General features: G+C 46.1%; 1 protein-coding gene across 3 annotated transcripts in view; it reads left to right on the forward strand.

Annotated features, from left to right (window-relative positions):
- The first annotated feature begins 6,608 nt into the window (after positions 1–6,608).
- The window catches only part of NRG3 (neuregulin 3), a 1,158,196-nt gene continuing 1,144,877 nt past the window's right edge, over positions 6,609–19,927 (forward strand). For all 3 annotated transcript variants that reach the window (XM_062214690.1, XM_062214691.1, XM_062214692.1), the window contains exon 1: positions 6,609–7,455. In XM_062214690.1, coding sequence (XP_062070674.1) covers positions 6,609–7,455 — 847 coding nt within the window. The remainder of the gene's footprint in view (positions 7,456–19,927) is intronic.

Genomic DNA, 19,927 nt, shown 5'->3' on the forward strand with positions numbered 1-19,927 from the left:
GATGGGAAGAGGGAGGGGAGGGGAGGGGAGGGAAGGGAAGGAGAGGGGAGGAGAGGGGAGCAGAGGGGAGGAGAGGCGAGAAGAGGGGAAGAGAGGGGAGATCTATCTGCTGGTTCACTTCCCAAATGGCTGCAATAGTCAGGGCTGGGCCATATGGAAGCCAGGAGTCTCACCCGGGTCTCCCACGTGGGTGTCAAGGCCCCAAGAACTTGGGCTATCTTCTGCTGCTTTCCCAGGAGCATTAACAGGCAGCTGGATCAGGAATGCAGCAGCCTGGGTACCAGCATCTCGGGCAGCAGGTTAACCCCCTGTGCCACAATGTTGGCCCCAGAGGTCAGTTTTCAATGGCACAATAACCCACTGAATGTCAGGCTGAAGTCTGTCTGACGCCAGTGTCTGCTCTTTCTGCTTTAATGAATATTGATCTATGTCAGTAATATATTCCTGGATCTGATATACAAAACAAGAGGAAGATTGGGGAGCACCTGAAAATATGCACATACTATTACAATCCTCAGAAAAGATTGGGAGAGAGGAGAGGAAACTGTACATTCAGACTTTTATCTTAGTATACCATAAGATAAGGCAAGACATTTGGACCATGCTGGACATGTCAGCTTCTGGGGCCACAGTTCTCAGGAGTTGGCATCAAGGCAGTCTGTGATCATGTTTCTCTGAATAGCTCAGCAGGGAGTCTCCATGGTGTAGGCATACAGTAAACCAGTGAAGAGTTCTGGAAAATTATCTGTTTGTTTTCTCCCACAGAGTATTATGAAGGTTTCATCCCTGACTCTACAAAAGCAGAATGTAGATTTCTAGAAAACACAGGTGAGATGAAGCCAAAGTGTTATTTATACAAACATGAAATCACATCAACTCTTTGTGAATGCAGCCGTATTAAGCTGCCTTTCTTAGGAACAATAAAGCTTGAGACAAAGCTGTTTTTCCTTGGTTATAAGAAAGCATTTCAGAGAGCTGACATTGCATCCCTTCTGTACTTGCAGCTTCACTCACACTGACCCAATCTAGGGGCCTGTGAATCACCAGATGGAATTCTGTGCATGGTTTGGAGGGAGAGAAATAGAGTGGGAACCCATCACCCATGTTTCCGACCTTGCCAAGAAGACCTTTCTTTGAATCTTTCCACAGCACTGAGTCCTGGGAGGATTAGCAGATTACTTCCATCAGCCAGTCCTCCAATTTTAGATAAAAAAAAAGTGCTTTAAAAGAATAGAATTGTTCAGTGCCATGACCTAAGAAAAAAACATATCTACTCATGTTTGGGAAGGATGCCAGGGTTGGAAAGACACACATTTAGAAAAGGAAACCAACAACTAGAGAGGCATACATACAGCCATGGCAACTTGGGATGCCGAGAAAAAAGTAACCTAAGGTACAGGCAGTTTGCAATTTATACAAAAGGAATCATATAAACACCTACTTATGACACTCAGAGATTTTTTTTTTTTTTTTGACAGGCAGAGTTAGACAGTTGAAAGAGCGAGACAGAGAGAAAGGTCTCCCTTCTGTTGGTTCACCCCTCAATGGCTGGAATCAGAAGCCAGGAGTCAGGTGCTTCCTCCTGGTCTCCCATGTGGGTGCAGGGCCCAAGCACTTGGGCCATCCTGCACTGCCCTACTAGGCCACAGCAGAGAGCTGGCCTGGAAGAGGAGCAACCGGGACAGAATCCGGCGCCCCAACCGGGACTAGAACCTGGAGTGCCGGTGCCTAGTGAGCCGCAGTGCCGGCCAACACTCAGAGATTCTTTAACGCAGGGTTTCCAGCTCACTTTCTCCTTCTGTTCCTCTGCACTCACCCTATATTCCAAATGGATTCTGGCCACGTACAATGGCTTCATGCTTCTGGGGATGGCGAATGGGTAAAGAGCCTTTCTGCTGTCACAATCCACTTTAGCCAGCTCCTTACTCCTCAGGCTTGTGTGTCTATCTCAGTCCAGTGATACTGGCCCAAACACTAGGGGTTCCATCCTAAGCTCTCTGGGATTCTCCTTGGAGTCTCCTCTCACTGCACTTGAAGTACAAAAGCTCTTTATTTGTGCTCCTCCCCCTTGGCACTCAGAGCACAGCTTCTGCTAAAGAGATCTGCTTCACAAAAATCCTCCCTCCATCTCCAGTTGATTGTGTCATCGTCTCAGTTCTTAGCCTATTTTGAAATCTGTGTATTGTCTTCTGGCAACTCCCACTAACATTCCACATCTTTTTTTTTTTCTTATCATTCAAGACTCTTAATTTCACATCATGTTATAAAGTACTTGGCATTTACTAATTTATAATAGTATAATTTGGTGATATCCAATACTCATAGTCTACCAATAGTTAATTATCTTTTGTGATTAGGATACAGTTAGAACTGGAATTCCTCACCTTTCCACTATTTTTGCTGTGTATAATTTATGAGAGGCAGCAGGTGGGGGAAAAAGCATGCACATTGCCATTCGCTGGTTCACTCCCCAAATGCCTGCAAGTCAAGAACTCAATCCAGGTCTCCAACGTGGTGGATAGGAGCCCAGTTGTTTGAGCCGTCACCACTAGCAGAAAGCTGGAATCAGAATCCAAAGCCATTTAATTTATGATGTTGGCTTGTTATGCAGGATCACTGCAGTCAGGATGTTATGAACAATGCTGGTCGGATTGGCTTCTAAAATGACTACACTACGCAGAGAACACACTGTTCTATCACTAGGCATGCTATTCTATTCTATCTCACAGGCTTGAGGCAACATTGGAGAAGAGATGTTCTGTGTCTGCACACCAACCAGGCAAGTTCTTTGTGATCCAAAATTGCCCTTCCCATTTCCTGATAGACTATATATAATTTATGAATTTTGTTTTTATTGTCTCTCTTACTGGAATATAAGAGCCATGCAGTTAGGAACATTTAGTTTGCTCTCTGTTAAATGCTCCATGCCTGGCTTCTTGTTCATGGAAGGTGTCTATAGCTAATGAACTAAGAAGAAGGGGTGCATGTACTGGAAGGCAAATGTTTGGGTCAGCACCAAGACTGCTCCAATTATGCATGCTGTTGACAGGTTTGTTGATTTTTTTCCCAGGGATGTGGCACCCTCTCCAGAGCTCCAGCTGCAATCAAATGACTGTTGGACTGGTACAATTTGTGGGATGCCACATTTGGGATATTTAGCAACTAAGGTCACTTTCAGCCTTGCAGTTCTAAAGAAGAGCTTTTAATCAAATCATTTTCAGTGGAGGGAGATGTCACTGAGCTTCTCAGCCTGGGGAAACTGTTTCCATTGAAAGGAAAACTGAATTTCAGTAGTGTAATCCATACCTCTCTGTATAGGAAGGTATCTAATAATGATGCTTAAACAATGTCACAAGTGAGCAGTCCATTTAGCTTTGCAATTTCAGATCATTCTGCAGAATATAGGGAGTTTAGTTCCATTTCAAAGTTGGGAAAACAGTGGCCTTGAGTGATTTTATTGACCATAGTGGGAAGAATTTTAACCTGAATCCTTGTCTTACGAGTCTCTGTCTCTAGTGTTCTGATTCATGGAGTGGTGAATCATTAGAATGACGCCCCTCTCACTGTGCGTGTGTGCTCACGCGCGTGTGTGTGCATGTACGTGTATGACTTCACTGCTGGTTCTGGTAGTTCATTAGCATCCAGAGGGTCTACCACTTGTCCTTGACTCAACTGTAGACACCACCCCCACCCCCAATTCCCAGTTCTAGTGCTTTCCACCTGCTACCAGGGTGCCTCACAATAAAAGTGCAAGTTAGTGATGGCTGCACCAGCCAAACATTCTTGGAACCACCCTCTCCCCAAGTAAAGGTTGTCCAAGCAATGGGCTCTTCCTGCTTTTGTTTCTTCCCCCTAGTGATGATGATCTCTGTGAGGGCAGCTAATGGGTAGTTGAGCACAGCGGCTTGGGATCTGGCAGAAATTGAACTCAGCAGGGAACCAAGAGTAAGACGTTAAAAGTCAAGTGGAAATGAGAAGAATTTAGATAGGTGGGTGAAGAAGACCCTGGGGACACAGCGAGGACGTGGTGTGAACGTGGCAGGACTGTGGTTTCAGGAGAGGAAGGACTGGAATGTCACAGCCAGGGCATTTCAGGAAGAGGGGGCTTGCCCTGGCTGTGGCATTGCAGCCCTGCTCCTTTTAAAGACTAGACTTACTCCAGCAGGCAGAGAAGGGAGGGATGACAGGAAAGCTGTGGACCCAGTGAGCGAGGAGTGTTTTGTTGGATAAGTAATTTTCTGTCTCAAATAGCTGACAGTAGACCCTGCTGTAATTCCATCGTCCTGAGGGACAGCTTTTATTTGCTCTACAAGAAAGGCTGAGCGGTAGAGGTGTAACACCCAGAGAAGGCACAGACCGGGACCATTCTAAAGAGGAGGGTGATTTGCACTGGGGAAGAGGAAGGAATATGGATTCAAGGACTTGTGATATATTTTTTCCACTCGTGATTTCTGGAACCCTCCTTCCGCACTACTGGATTGAGGCATGTTCTATCAAACTAAAAAAAAAAAAAAAAAAAAAAAAAAAAATCAAACGCTTTCCTATGGGGGAAAGTTTCAATGTTGTAACCCAAAGAGGTGACAGCTGCATGACTGCCATCAAAAATAATTTATTAACCGTGTCTGTACATTCTGGTAGGCACCAAAACCCCAGGGGCTTCCTGATCCAATGCATTCTCTGCAGAAACTGCAGAGTACCGCTTGGCTCTCCCTGTGAATAAAATGGATACCCTGAAAACTTCATCTTTGCGGGAACTATCACAGGAGAAAAGAACGCTGGCTGCGTCACCGGTGCCAGCCAGCCAGCGCTGGGAGGTGGATTAGGAGGCTGCCATCCTCCATCTCTCATTCCAGGAGCTTGGAAATTAACACACCTCGTTGTTGGTTTCCACTTTGGAGCAGCAAATCCGCGCAGTTGGCGAGCGAGTTTTTGCACCATCAGCATAGACTATGCTGATCCCGGCTCCACGCTCCTCGCTTGCTCTCTGCGCAGCCGGGGCCCCCAGACAAGCACCACTCCGCACCTGAGAGACAGAGCTACACAGGTGCCTCCCAGTGCAAGGGAAGAAACAGAGAGCCGAACGTGGGCTCTCTACCCCACTGCCTATAACATTGTACCTCTCACAAGCACTTGCCTTGTGACGTGTGTACCTGTGGGAGCACCCATAACTAAAGACAGTGCTTTTCTGGGGGGTGGGGTGGAGTGGGGGTGGGGACGGGGAGGTAAGGTAAGTTATAAATGGCTTGGCGGTATCTGGCGGGTAGGACTGCACAAAGGTTCCCTGCTTCCCTCCCTAAGCAGCTCCTGGGGAACCGGGCGGCAAAGGCAGCTCTCCCTCCAGCCTCACCACAGCCAGGCGCCCGCCAGGCTCCCTGGCCCAGCAGCGACAGGCTACGACCCCAAGGACCCACCATCCGTCCGGAGCCGCTTTGGCCACACAGCCCCATCGGGGAGCGGCGGCGGGGAGTGGCGGTGGTGGTGTTGCTTGGCTCATTTATTTATCTTGTGCGCATTAAGAAACCACCATTGGGTGCTGGTGGGAGGCGCCACTCCGCCCGAATCGCAGCCCGTGCGCCGCGGTTCCGCACACACCCGCGCCCGCCTGGAGCCGCCTCCGGCCCGGGATCCCCCGACGCGGTCTCCCGGCTCCTCCTCCCCACGCTCCTCCAGGCCGCGGCGCCCGGGCCGGATCTGCAACCCTTTGCCCTCCCGTTGGGGGTCCCTCGGCGGTGGGGCCGGGCGCCCCAGGTTCCCGGCCGGCGGCGGCGGCGGCGCGGCTCGCAGGAGTTTGGACTCTCGGGCGGCGGCGGCGGCGGCGCGGAGCTGCGGGCGGTGGGAGCGAGGCGAGCCGGCCGCTCGCCCTCCGCGCTGCGCTCGGATTGGTCTCTCCCGGAGAGTGCTGGCCGAGGGTTGGCTGCGGGCCGGCTGAAGAACAGGTGCATCTCAGCTCCGCGGCTCGCGGAGCAGCCGCCGAGGAACGCGGCGCGGGGCGAGCGGCAGCCGGGCCGGCCCTCCTGTGTCGGAATGCGGCTCGCCGGCGCCGGGGGTCCCGCGACCGGCCGGCTCGGCCCCTGAGTCGGCGCGAGGCCCGGCGGCGGCGGCGGCGGCGGCGGCGGCGGCGGCGGCGGCGGCGGCGGCGCGGGCGGGCGCCCCAGGGAGCGGGCCGGGCGCGGCGCCCCGAGGATGCGGGCGCGGCTGGAGCGCACGCAGGCGGCGGGCAGCGGCAGCAGAAGCAGCGGCGGCGGGCGCGGGGCCCCGGCGCGCGGGAGGCCGCTCGGCCGGCCGCAGACGCGCCCCGCCGCTCCCTGACCGGCCGGCGGCGCCGGGGGCCCGTCTCGCCCCTCTTCCGCGCTCCTCGCCGCCCCCTCCCCGGCCTGCGTCCCCTCCCCCGCCCCTCTCCTCCCCGCCCGCCGCCCGCCTCTCGGGGGGAGGGGCGTGGGGGCAGGGAGCCGATTTGCATGCGGCCGCGGCGGCCGCTGCCTGCGCCCGAGCCCGCCGCCGCCGCCGCCGCCGCCGCCGCCGCCGGAGCCCGCGCCCGCGCCCGGCCCGCGCGGCCCCATGCCTCTGGCGCGGCCCTCGGGGGGCGAAGGTGAAGACCGGCTCCTAGGATGAGTGAAGGCGCGGCCGCTGCCTCGCCACTTGGTGCCGCTTCGGCAGCCGCCGCCTCAGCTGAGGAGAGCACCGCGGCGGCGGCGGCGGCGGCGGCGGCGGGCGGGGGCCCGGACGGCGGCGGCGGCGGCGAAGGGGCGGCCGAGCCCCCCCGGGAGTTACGCTGTAGCGACTGCATCGTGTGGAACCGGCAGCAGACGTGGCTGTGCGTGGTGCCTCTGTTCATCGGCTTCATCGGCCTGGGGCTCAGCCTCATGCTCCTCAAATGGATCGTGGTGGGCTCCGTCCAGGAGTACGTGCCCACAGACCTGGTGGACTCCAAGGGGATGGGCCAGGACCCCTTCTTCCTCTCCAAGCCCAGCTCCTTCCCCAAGGCCATGGAGACCACCACCACCACCACCACCACGTCCACCGCGTCCCCCGCCACCCCCTCCGCCGGCGGCGCCACCTCTTCCAGGACGCCCAACCGGATCAGCACCCGCTTGACCACCATCACGCGGGCGCCCACTCGCTTCCCGGGCCACCGGGTGCCCATCCGGGCCAGCCCTCGCTCCACCACGGCGCGGGGCACCGCGGCGCCCCCGACGGCCCTGTCCAGCACGGCCCCTTTCTTCAGTAGCAGCGCGCCGGGCTCTGGACCCCCGGTGCCGGGAGCCCCGAGCACCCAGGCCATGCCCTCCTGGCCCACTGCGGCATACGCTACCTCCTCCTACCTTCACGATTCTACTCCCGCCTGGACGCTGTCTCCCTTCCAGGATGCTGTCTCCTCGTCGTCCACCACCACCACGGCCGCCGCCGCCACCACCACCACCACCACACCAGAAACCAGCACCAGCCCCAAATTCCGTAAGTAAACACCGCGTCTCCTCTGAGCTTGCCTGCTGAGCCTCCTAGACAGCGCCCGCCCTCCTCCCGTGGCGGGTTCGGGGCTCCCCGGCCCCGGCGGCCACGAGGCGCCCCGCAGGCGCCGGCCGGTGCGGGGTCGGGGGGCGTGCGGAGTGGGGCAGGAGGCCGTGGAGCGCCGAGGCCCTACTTCGCCGAGCCCCGACGGAGAAGAGACCGGCCAACTCGCTCCGGAGGGTGGAGGCGAGCGCGGAGTCTCCCCGCTGCAGACCTGCTGGCCAGTGCCCGGCCCCCTGACCTGCCCGCGGCTGGCGTGGGGGGAAGGGGCTCCCCGGGTGCACCAGCCCGGGTGGGAAGGGAAGGGATGGAAGAGAGTCGAGCCCCTGCGACCCTGCGAATCGGCCGTCCCCACACCGCCTAGGGAAGTTAGGGCCAAGTGCGGGTGACCATTCTGATGGAGATGCTGGCAGGAGACGCTCGCTTCCTGCAGCCCTGACCCAGACGGGGACCAGGAAGGGTTAATTAGAAGCCACTGGGGGCGGTAGGGAAAAGGAGGTGATCCGTGGCCCAAGGCTAAGCTCAGGACCCTCTGCCCCTCCAGCCTGGCCGTGGCCCATCCACGGTGTCGCTGTGTGTTCTCGTGGCCACCGAGAGTGAGTCTCAACCGGGAGGAAATAGGAGGGCAGCCCTGCAGAGCTGCCGCCTCCCGCGTCCTGGGGAGGGAGGAGTTGCCCCCCCCCCCCCCAGCTCTGCCAAGCATTTGCTTTTGTTCCTGTCTTAAAGGTGGCGGATGCCCCTCGTCCCTTATCCCCTGTGTTCTGAAAGCATCCAGCCCCGGGGTGGGACCGGGTTCTGTGCCCTCCAAGGTGGCAGCCCACCTGCCCTGCTTTGCAGGCGGCTTGTCAGCCAGTGTGCAGTCGGTGCCGCTCACTGACCGGTGCACCCCAGGCCCGACAGCGTCCTGTTCAGCTGTGTAGGAATTGTCATATTTTCTCTGGATGTTGTGAATGTTTGAGGTGACTGTTGGCTTCTCACACCCCCACCCCCACCTCGTTCTTATTCTCAGCAAACCTCGTTCATCTATTGATCAGGATATGGGACCAGTTTGTGCAGCTGGTGAAGGTTATCTAGGACAAACCCCCCACGTGTCGGTTCAAGTTCTGTGCAAGGCTCTTCTGCAGAGCCTGCCTGGCGACACTGTCTTTATTTTGTATTTCTGCCGGGAGCCCTCACAGCTGGGGGAGAGGCAGAGAGCTCCCTGTTAACTCTTTGGTGCTGGTAGGAATACCCGGCTTGCTTTCAGTCACCTGGTCATTTTTCATTTCCCTGACCTGTGATCTTACCGTGGGTGGTGTTTAACCCTTGAGACTGTCCCCTGGAATTGTGTATATTTGTAAGTAAGGTCCAGGAGAAAGAGACCTTTTGCCCAGACCCTGCTATGGGGGGGAGGGGGGAGGCCAGACAGTAAATTGGGAGAGAGGCAGGAGAGGGGAGAAACCAGGATGGCAGTAGAGCTGGTAACTCGCAGGTCCCCTTTCTCTCGTTTGAAGCAGTCGTTTTTGAGAGCAGATTTCCCAGGCGGTGTTTAGAGCCTCTGTCCACAAATCTAGCTTGAGTTTTGTGGAGGGGTGAGGATTGAGGAGAGGATGTGTGAATGTATTCAATGGATTAAAAATAGGCGTCTGTCCTGAGCATCCCAGGTTTTTCATCTTCTCTGAAGCAGTTGATGTGAATAATGGAGTGTGGGTGTACTTCCCACCGTGTGTGTGTGTGTGTGTGTGTGTATGTATGTATGTGGAAGGGGAGCTCTGGCACATGGTGGGGGTATTTCGTGTTCTTTCTCAATGGATTCCCTTGTGTTCCATTTTGGAGGTCTTTAAAGAAAACCTGAGGTAATTATTTCTGCCCCTCCATGCTCTCTTCCTACATTCTGTCGAAGGGAACGGCAGCCTGTTTAATAAGTAATGGTTATTGACAGGACTCTCAGCCCCAAGGAAAAGGGGGGAGTGTGGAAATCTGTAAATGGTGTCAGTGTTCGCGTACATGTATAAGCAGTATTTGTCTTATTTGTGTCTGAAATCTAAATCTTTTCTTTATGCCTTTAACAAGGAATTAAATTGAGGGATAAAATGCAAGTATGCAAATCTTTCAGAAATTGACCTGGTTTGCATGTATCAACAAGGGAAATTGTAATGTAAGGTAGATTATGGCCTTTCCATCAAGGGTGAGTTTAAATAGATAAGTTGTATGATAATTCAGAGAAAAGGCATAGTTTATTTCTTTCATGCAGGATTGGTGAATGATTAACAAAAGGAAATGAGGGTTGCATCCCAGGGATTCTCAGCATTGCTACTGTGACTGAATAATGGCCTGCTTAGCTGGCATTCATATTTTCACTTGTTTGGATTCTGTCACTAAAGTTCCCAGGAGAGAGATTCCCTTTCCTCTGGCTGCTACCTCCATACTTGAGTAGGGTTTTTCTTGTCTTTTTTTTTTCCCCCTTTCTTTATTTTTTTTAAATAAAAGTCATGGTTCCCCTCTACATACCTGAAGAGGGTTGAGGATGCTGCTCTGTTTTTTGGAGACTAACCCTCAAATTCTTTAATGGCCATGGTCTTTGCTTTTGAATTGAATATCTCAAGGCTTAGAGAATGAATGCCTTTGTATTCATCTTTGAGCAAGCAGAAGGCAGCCAGCAGCTCTTAGGAGTGGATGAGGCTGGTTCAATGAGAATAAACACTAATGGATACTAGTGTGCTTGCAAGTGGAAGCTATTTTTGCTATGGGGAAAGCTCAGGTTAGAGGGCTGTTTCTGATTTTCTGTAGAATTGAATAAAAAGATTAAATGTAAAAAACAGGAAGGAAAAGAGGGCTTGGAAGTTGACTCTTCTTTTCCGGGCCTCCGTGATGTGGGTCATGGGCTGCACCCAAAGTTTCCTGTGTCACTGTCACTGGTACCTCTTAGTTTCTCAGTGACCAAGCGTTTGCTACACCTTAAGATTCTTTTACAAACAAGTGTCTTAAACACACTGCACTAGGAAGTTACTTCACCAAAATCGTCTTTGAAGCATTTTGTGTCTGCAAGTGTACGTTAGTTTTCATATCTTTCAGGCCAAAGGTAGTAGAGGAAAGATGGTTTTGTTCACTGTGTACACAGCCTTTCCCTTTTGTGGCCCATTGGATTGCGTTTTCAGATTTGAATCATTTGTAGAATGTTGCCAATGGAAATATGGGATTGTTTTAGAGACCTGGAATTCTTTTACTCACCTGAAAACACTGTTTCCTAGGGATCAGGGTCATTGGCTTAAATTCACCTATTACAGACAACAAGCCCATTTAATAGGTTCTTTGGGTCATGTTTGGAAGATATGTAGTAAATTCCAATAAATCAGATTGTATACTTATACTGAATAGTATATTTAGAGAATAAATAAATGTGAAATATATCACCAGTGTTTATATGTGATAAGCAGACAATTTTAATTTTAAATGCCTATTTAGATAAAAATTTGCCTAGTTATACCTATTGTAATTTCTAAAGAGCCGTTGACAAAATGAACTATTCTTCTATTAATGCTTTGCAGCATCTTCATTCCTTAAATAAGAGTTCTCTTATAAATAGCTTTAGATACAATTTATTTAAATAAAGTGACTCCTCTCCCCTGTGTTATGTCTACATGAATCCATGCTTTCAAAGGAATTCCAACATAGAAGGTACTGACCCCAATCATGCATGGTAGCCCAAGTGAGAGGATTCAGAGCTGAGGATCAATATTTCTTATGAAATCCAATTGAGAGCTTTTTCATGAGCACATGCTGCAAACCTGAGTATGTTTTGATTTCCTTTGGCCTTAAAATAGGATTATGTGACTTTTTTGCTTTAATCAATGATACTTTGCAATTTTTCTCTTTAGACACTTAAGTTGTACATCATGGTCCGAACACAAAAGGGGGGATGGGAGGGGCCTACATCGGCAAGACTGTTTTTAAGGTCCTTTCTAGTTGGGTCTGAGTGCATTAAGACAGCCTGGCTTAAGCATTCCTCTCCAGTTCCTCATGACTGAGATACAGGTGTGAGCAGAGTTGGTTGTGAATCCAGTCATTGTGGTAATTGTGCTATTTCCAAGAAAGGCACAATGCTGATGCTTATGAAAAATTACAAACAAAAACCCTAAAAACCTCCTCTGCTGAAATTTTCTCTCTAATAGAGCATAGCTTTTCTACATCCTTGGGCCATAAGCAGGCAGGTTGGGGCAGGATGGATATCAGTGCTACCCTGGGAGATGCAGAGTGTGGAGGAACAGTTCTCTCTCTCTGGGACTGCCTTCCCTCCCTTTCTTCCTCTGTATAGAACAGTGAGGAGAAAGCTGACTTTCAGTTGCTGCTTTTGTAGAAATTCTTTCCTCTTAACCTTTCCTATCCAGTGCCAAGCGTATCTCAATATTCTTTCTGGGATGTTGAAAATGGAACATGAAAGTTGACCCTGAAATACATAAGAGCAAGGGACTAGCCATAAATCTAAGTCTTTAAGATGCATTGGGGTTGCTTCTGAAGAGAACTGAAATGCATTTTTCTTTCTTTCAATCTGTTTTTTTTTTATCTTCAGACTTGTGTGCGGGGTAAGGCACAGAGTTGGTATTGTGTTGACAAATGTGAACTACTGAGACATGTGGAGATCCTAGAAATTTTACTCATCTGTCCCTAGAAAGTATTCCCTTCAGAGCCATGTGCACATGAGGGGACTTCAAGAAGTTTGTGGAAAAATGGAGTATGCATTTGGTGCAAAATATTTTAAAATTCACATGTACTGGTAGTGACAGGAAGGTAGGGCGGTGGACTCAAGGTCAAGTTTTGTACATCAGTGTGAAAACTTACCTAAGAAAGAGTTTCCTGTTCATGCAACTATTCACGAGAATTGCACGACATGTGTTTAATTTGTGTTTTGTTTGGTTTCCCATTTTCACTGTTCTCGATTGGAGATTCCATGCTCGTCTTCCCCGGTCTTTATTTGTTATACTGGACCCTGGCTTTTGATCCAAGGCTTTTTACAGGTGGGCTAGATTGCTTGCTGTGCTTTGCTGCTTTCCTTCTTTCTTGCCGTCCTCCCTTCATTCCTTCTTTCCTGTTTTAGTCCTTTATTTGTTACTCTGCAGGACCAGTGTTATTCATTAAAGGACATTTTCTTAAATATTATTGATATCTCCATGGTATTTCAAGTTGTTTTAAAAATTAACCCTTCTAATAGGACATGTTTGATTGTTTGAATTGATGTAGGAAAGTATGAGGAAAAAATTCTGCCAATTGAGATTGTTGAGCTATTAAAACCATCTTGGTTTTTCAAGAAAATTTTTCTAAGCATTTGGTGGAAGAAGAAAGCCCATTTATTTTCCCCCACATAAGTTGGTATACAATTTGTACCAATTTTGACAGCATTTATTGTCTGATTCTACAGCACAGTTACACAATTGAACATATGCTGTTACGTACCTTCATATAATTACCTTTTCTTAATATATGTCATATGTTTCAGTTTTAAAAATTCATCTATTAAACTTGTATTCAGAAAAATTGGACTGCTTCTAGTTAATTGACTTAGAAACTTTGTAAAAATAATTGTTTGAAAATCAGAAAATTAAAGTAGAATTATAGCCTGCATCACATTCATTCTCTTATATCTCAATGTAGGATCAAAGTTTCTCTCTGAGTATGTGTGTTCTGGTTTAGGTTTTGGTTCTTTTTTCCCCCATCCTTCATTTGAAGCCACAATCTTAATGACATATTTGGTCTTTAAAAAACACTAGTGAAGGGATCTGAATGCAGTTTCCTCAATGATTTTCCCCTTGCGAGGGAATCTTTTGAAGTTTTCTTGTTCCTATAATTCAAAATAATTTCTTTTTTTTCTATTAAACAACTTTTGGAGGTTTTTTCAAAGCATTCAACTTCATTTTACTAGAAACTGCAATTATATTCATTTCCCCAATCACTTATCATTGGCTCATTTCATATTTAACTAAATCACATTGTTACCACATAATACCAACTGGCATAAGCAAATTTATTGCCCCAGCTTGTAGGTAAGCTCACCACTCAATGTGCAGTGGGCTGCGTTAATGTGTTCCTTCCATGTGGAGTAGAAGGTTCGTGGCATTGAGTTGGCTAAGGGACTCAGGTCAGCCAAGTGACTCTTTTAGCAGGTAACGGTATTGGAAATGTGAGTCATAAACATATTTTTTAGGGACTTTTGTGACAGAATGACCAACATCTATATATGTGACCTTGCATCCTTTGATAGTGCATCAGTACTTACAGGCTGTACAGCTATCTCTGAATCTTGACTTCCTCCCCTGGGGAAATGGGGGTGATGACAATAACCTGGTGTGTATACCACGCCACAGATAATTTACGTGCTGGAAAACACTCTACTGTTTTTACGTTAAAGAAAACAGGAAGTAGAAAGGCTCATTATTTTCACTCAAGAATATATTGAGACATTGAATTCAGTTGAAATGTTAGAGCCAATTTGCTCCCTAGATTGAGGGATCTTTCATCACAATGAGAGATTACTCTTCTGATATGCCCTTGGATCTCTCCTTTATTCCTTTAGGATACCCAGAAAGGTGCAAAAAATATAATGTGGAAATGTACCTCAATCTGCTTGGAGGTTTAGTCACAAGTCAGACCTCACCGTTTTTATCTTTGCCTGATAAATGTTATTTAAAACCTATTTCAGATGTCTGTTTATTAAAAAGTGAGTCAACATTTGAGGAAAATGAGTGAGATTGTTGAAAATCTGGGAATCTGAAGATTCTTGATGAAAGAGTTTTAAGGCTCCCCTTTGTGCTGTTGTTATACTGTGTTATTGTGGCATTTTTAGTGTTTAAGTAAGGATTTAAGTAAAAATTGGCAATCTCTGCATTGCTTTCTATCCCCCCTTTAATTTTGCAGTTACTGTGATGTAGATTTCCTAGGATTAACAGCTTGATTGCATCCATCGAAGAGCTCTTTTCCATTTCTGTGTTTGTGCTTTGGGGAACTTTAATATTTACATTTTGAAAGCATCTATCTTCCAGTCTGTGTTTGTTGTAAACTGCATCCTGAATTATATTTCAGAGTATTACTTTTAGTTGTTGTTACAGTGTTTATTTTTAAAGACAGGTTGGTGATTGTACATAAATCATAGATTGCAGTTTCTGGGCAGAAAAAGAGGTTGGTGAGAAACAGACCTGCAAACTGAATTCAGAATGGATTTTAATAATAGAAGGTTTAGAAACCTCCAATGCTGAGCCCATAGTGTGCATCAAGTCAGCAGTACACACACACATCTGTATGTATGTAAATTAGTACAGCACAGCACAACTGTTTTGCAGTTGTCTTTCTCTATCCTAATCTTACTTTCCTAACCTGAAAATACAATGTCCTGTACCTGTGTCCATTGCCTCTGTCCAGCACTTAGCAAATAGGTAATGTCATTTGCCATTATCAGTTCTGAGATTAGAATTTTTATGCTTGATCTTTACTGAGAATTCTTTCCTTTTCAAAGATTTATTTACTTATTTGAAAGACCAGAAAGGGTGAGGGATCTCTTTCATCCAGTGGTGCATTCCCTAAATGCCTTCAACTGCTAGAACTAGGCAGGCAGAGGCCAAGAACCAGGAACTCCAGCCAGGTATGAGACTAGCTGGAACCCACAAATTTGGAGCGTAATCTGCTGCCTCCCAGTTATAGTAGCAGGAAGCTGGATTGGAAGCAAGGAGTAGCTGGGACTCTAACCAGGCACTCAGGGGATGCAGGTGTCTCAGGCAGCGAATTACATCACTACACCTGTCCCTGATGGGAATCCTTGAACCTATCGATTTGCCTCCTAAAATAACCCTTTCAGTAACTATGTACAGTCATCCCTGGTATGATCTTTCTGTCAATAGCCAGGGAGGTAGAGGTTCACAAAGGAAAAGATGCACTCTTATCACCATTTTGGGTTCAGATTGCCCTGATTTCTGTGCCTTGAATTTTAGTAATGTGGAAGGATTATTCATAGAGTCTCAGTTTTGGAAGGAGCCTGGGAATTTAGGTAATGATAATGACAGAGTCACCATGTGTAGAGTATTGCCATGAGTTCTGTGTTCTTTGACTTAATTTATTTTTGAAGCATGGACTTAATCATACATCTTTCCTGGGCGTTGTTATCTCAGTCGCAAATGTCGTTGAGCTGGGCTTAGAGTAGTTTTGTAATTTGCTTGGGCATGTACAAGTTGCATAATTTGGAAGATAGGAACACTGTTTTGAAGGTGTCTTTTTCTCTCTTAGTTTCCTAACCTGAAAATAGTCCTGTACCTATGTCCGTTGCCTCTGTCCAGCACTTAACACACAGATAATGACATTTGCCATTATCGGCTCCATAAATGGCATATCTGCTCTGTACCTGTTCTTGGTCTTGTAAAAGGGACACTTTCTAATCGGAAAATTTTCCATGGTTTTCAGTTGAAGAAGAAATTCAGGACATGTTGCAGCAAAATATAAAGAATGTGCTCCTATAAATTTTTTAAACTAAGTTAGGAACATAATGGATGTATGAAAATACACTTATTCAATGTTATGAGTTTGTATGAATTTCAAATTTTTTTGCAACAAAATTGATTTTATTTCCTTTGTCCATGAACTTTTTGAAACACCCTTGCATACATTTTAATGAGTTTGAACATAGGCATATCCATTTTACCGTCACCAAAACCAAGGTTCTGAACATATCCATTATCTCCAAAAATTTTCTCGTCTTTTTTTTTTTTTTTAATCTTGAGGTAAGAACACTTAACATGAGATCAGTTCTCTTAACATATTTTAAAGTATCCAGTGCCATATTGTTGATTATAGGTAGTAAATTATACAAGAGATCTCTAGAACTTAATTATCTTGCATAATTGAATCTTTATGCATTGCCCAACAGTTTCCCCACTTCTAAACTTTTTATTCTTTGGTCTTTTTTTCTGATGGGTGTTTCACTACAATAATGACAGAAAACAGTTGTAGACTTTATTTCTCTGCTTCCTAAAATACAAATCAGTACTGTATTCTTTGCCCATTCCAGACTTCCTTTGGATTATAGAAGTTACAGCATCATATGCTGAGACTGGACAATGGGAGGGTGTGAGGGAACATTTGGAGAGATGGCCTTTCAGTTCTAGAGATGCTAACATACCAATTCTGTGAAATACATGACGGGAGTGGCATCATATGCAGTGTCTTCTACAGAACACCTGAATTCCAAATTGGAGCACAGTGCCCCACCCTTGACTGAATATCCAGCAGTTTTAAGAAGAGGGATATTGGCGAGACCCTGATCCACTCATTGCTTAGTTTGTTTGACATTTTTGTATGTCAAGGGTCCTTTTAGTTAAAAAGTAAAGAGTATTTTTTTGGTTAAGTGAAAGAATTGATACTTTTGCAAACTCATAGCAAGAAAATGAAAGTAGGTCAGATATCAAGAACCAGGCTGAAGGATGGGGATACTGTGATGTCAGGATGCCTGTATGGCCCAAATCTCATGCGACTGTGACTCCTATAGATTGAAAATGACAACTGTACTTACATAAAGAGGGTATGTGGAAATGCTTACATGAATTTATTGTTAAACAGAGCTTTTGTCAGCATGATGGCAAAAACTAAAGACTAGGTAATTTACTTTTTAAAAGGAGGTATAGAAATATTTCTGTTAATGCTATCTTGAGTGAATTCTACTTGATTGACTTTTCAGGATGATACTGTTTCTGTATTTGAAAATGTCAAATGCCCACCCTATACTGAACAGAGTTAGTAGGATTTCTCCCTTCAGCAAATGAGAGGTGATTTTACTGAGTATTGGTTGTATTCATTCCCAAACCAGTTTATGCCACCTCTTATTGTGACTGTAATTAGGGAAGGTATTTATTATTTGAACCAATGGCTTAATTGTGGTTTCTATTAAAACTAAGTTAATTACTCTGGATATACTTTGTAAATATAACTCACTTAAAAGTGCTTGCGGAAGAGGTTGGGAGTAAGTTGAGGGAGAATGCAATTCATAAAACCTGTACTTGGATTGCTTCACTGTGCCTTGGCACTGTCATGCCACCATAAATAAAATGAATCTGAAAAAATAAAGGCATATGTTGTATTTGTGATTTTTCACAGAACAATAGAGATCTACTCAGAGAAAAACCGTTGAACTCTTATAACTATTTTGGAAATGAGTGTGCATATATGTTTTATATTAAAATAAATAATACTAAAGTAAAAATTTGTGTACCCATGATAACACAAATGGTTACAATAACATTACAGTAATGTAATGGTTACAGAACCATTATATTTTGTGGCTGAATAAGAATATTATAAAATGTTATTACATAATATTTATCTAAAATTTGGGGTAGGAAATGATATAAGATGCCACTTATATTAAGCTATATAAATTAACATTCAATGTATGAATATAGTAACTATCTTCAAAAGAATTTACCAATTGTTAATGATTATCTCTGGATTGTAGAATAGGAAGGCTTCATAATTTATTGTTCTCTGTATTTTCTAACTTTCAGTTAATTATCACGAAATCTGAACGTTTGAAAAAGTAAAGAATAAACTTTATGAATCAGTTCCGTTAGTGGTCTTGGTTCTTTAAGAGTTTGTGTCTTAATTGGTGTCAGCATTTAAGTGTTGACTGAGTTGGATTCCTGCTGTGAAATGCAGATGTGTAGAAATACAAACATATTTCCATTTGCACATGGGAAATAATGCCTTATTGAAGGCATATTGTCTTACTATGGGCCTTTGATTATTAGTCTTGGCCTTATAAGGATATTGAGGATGGAAACTTAATGAGTAACTTAATGGCTCTTCCAGGTTGCAGATGTTGGGCGGTCTTTATTATAATGCTATGGATGAATATAGACAATAGAAATCAATCAGTTGTATGTATATCATCTTATTACCTTGTCTGTTTCAAAGATCAGATGGAAGGAAAATACAAAGGCTAGAAGTACAGGCAGGGTGACCAGTTTGCTAGATTTACTAGGTTCTGTAAGCTTTTCACAGAAGCACAGGCATCTGTTCTCATAATAATGTGGGTGATTGGAGTATAGAGTGATAAACCACACAGGCCATTGGAAAGCCGTGATACATAGGGCATCTGGCCCTTAATTTGGTGATGAGTTGTGCTCGGAGTCCTCTAGTCCTCTCAGAACCTGGAAGTGAGCAACACAAGGACAAAAATATAGTTCCAGCTGTATAATGTTGATCAATTACAAGTCAAGATAGGATTATTTTGGGATTGGAGCACATAATGAATGGAAGGGGATGCAAAGTGTGGGCTTAGAGGTATTGATAATATTAATCTTGGTAGATGATGAGATCAGTTCATCTAACTGTGTCACCTTGAATGCTTAGGAAATATGTACTTTTTGTGTGCATCAGTACAAACATAAAATACCAAAGGAAGTCTTTCAAATCATTCTTTTGGCCTTTTCTACTTCGTGCTACCAGTATGGTCATGTGAGTTTATGGATTTTCCCATTTATACCCAGTGGAGCATAGTAGTTTTGAATGTTTGTTTTTCATACCTTGCAGACAAACAGGTGCCCGGAGGTCTTCTTGGCTTCAGTATCCTCCTTTATTAGGAACTCAGCTTAATGAGACCTCGTACAGAGGCTCACATTCTTTTCTGACTTAAGCCTTCGGAGTGGATACCTTGTGTTTATATTGAAGAAAACTTTCTTTCAACCGCATGGACAGTTTTCCTGATATAGTATAGATTGCCACATTTTTCACATCTTATACATGTCAAACCATATTTGTATCCCTTTTTTTTTAATTAAAAAAGGGGCTTATTTATTTATTTGAAAGTTAAGAGTTACAGAGAGAGAAGGAGAGACAGCGATCTTCATCTGCTGGTTTACCCCCCAATTTGCCTCAATGGCCAAGGCTGTGCCAGGCCAATGCCAGGAGTTTCTTTTGGGTTTTCTCGCATGGTGCAGGGGCCAGGAGTCTTGGGCCATCTTCCGCTGCTTTCCCAGACACTTCAGCAGGGAGCTGGATCTGAAGTGGAGCAGCTAGGACTTGAACCAGCACCCGTGTTGGATGCTGGCACTGTAGGCCATGGCTTAACCTGCTGTGTCACAGCGCCAGCCCCCATACTTGTATCTGAAGAGTGACTTTATCACAGTTCTGCAAGCATTCAAGTGAATGATAGGTAAGAAAGATACGTTATCATGTGCCTCTGTGATTTTGTTGAGAAGGCCAGGGTGTGTATACCAGAGAATAAGTAAGTGCTTAAGTGAATGATCACAACATGAAAAGGATATTAGGCCATTTCAGAAAGCAGTGATCAAAGTGGATAAAGGTGATTGCAAGGAAGAATCTATTTAAGCAGAGAAACGGCAAGGGGATATAAGGTGTGACAAAAGTAGAAATTTGCTTGCACTTGGCATGTAGGAGCTGATCTGAG

Source organism: Lepus europaeus, chromosome 17, assembly GCF_033115175.1.
Source record: "Lepus europaeus isolate LE1 chromosome 17, mLepTim1.pri, whole genome shotgun sequence".
Classification (NCBI taxonomy): Eukaryota; Metazoa; Chordata; class Mammalia; order Lagomorpha; family Leporidae; genus Lepus; species Lepus europaeus.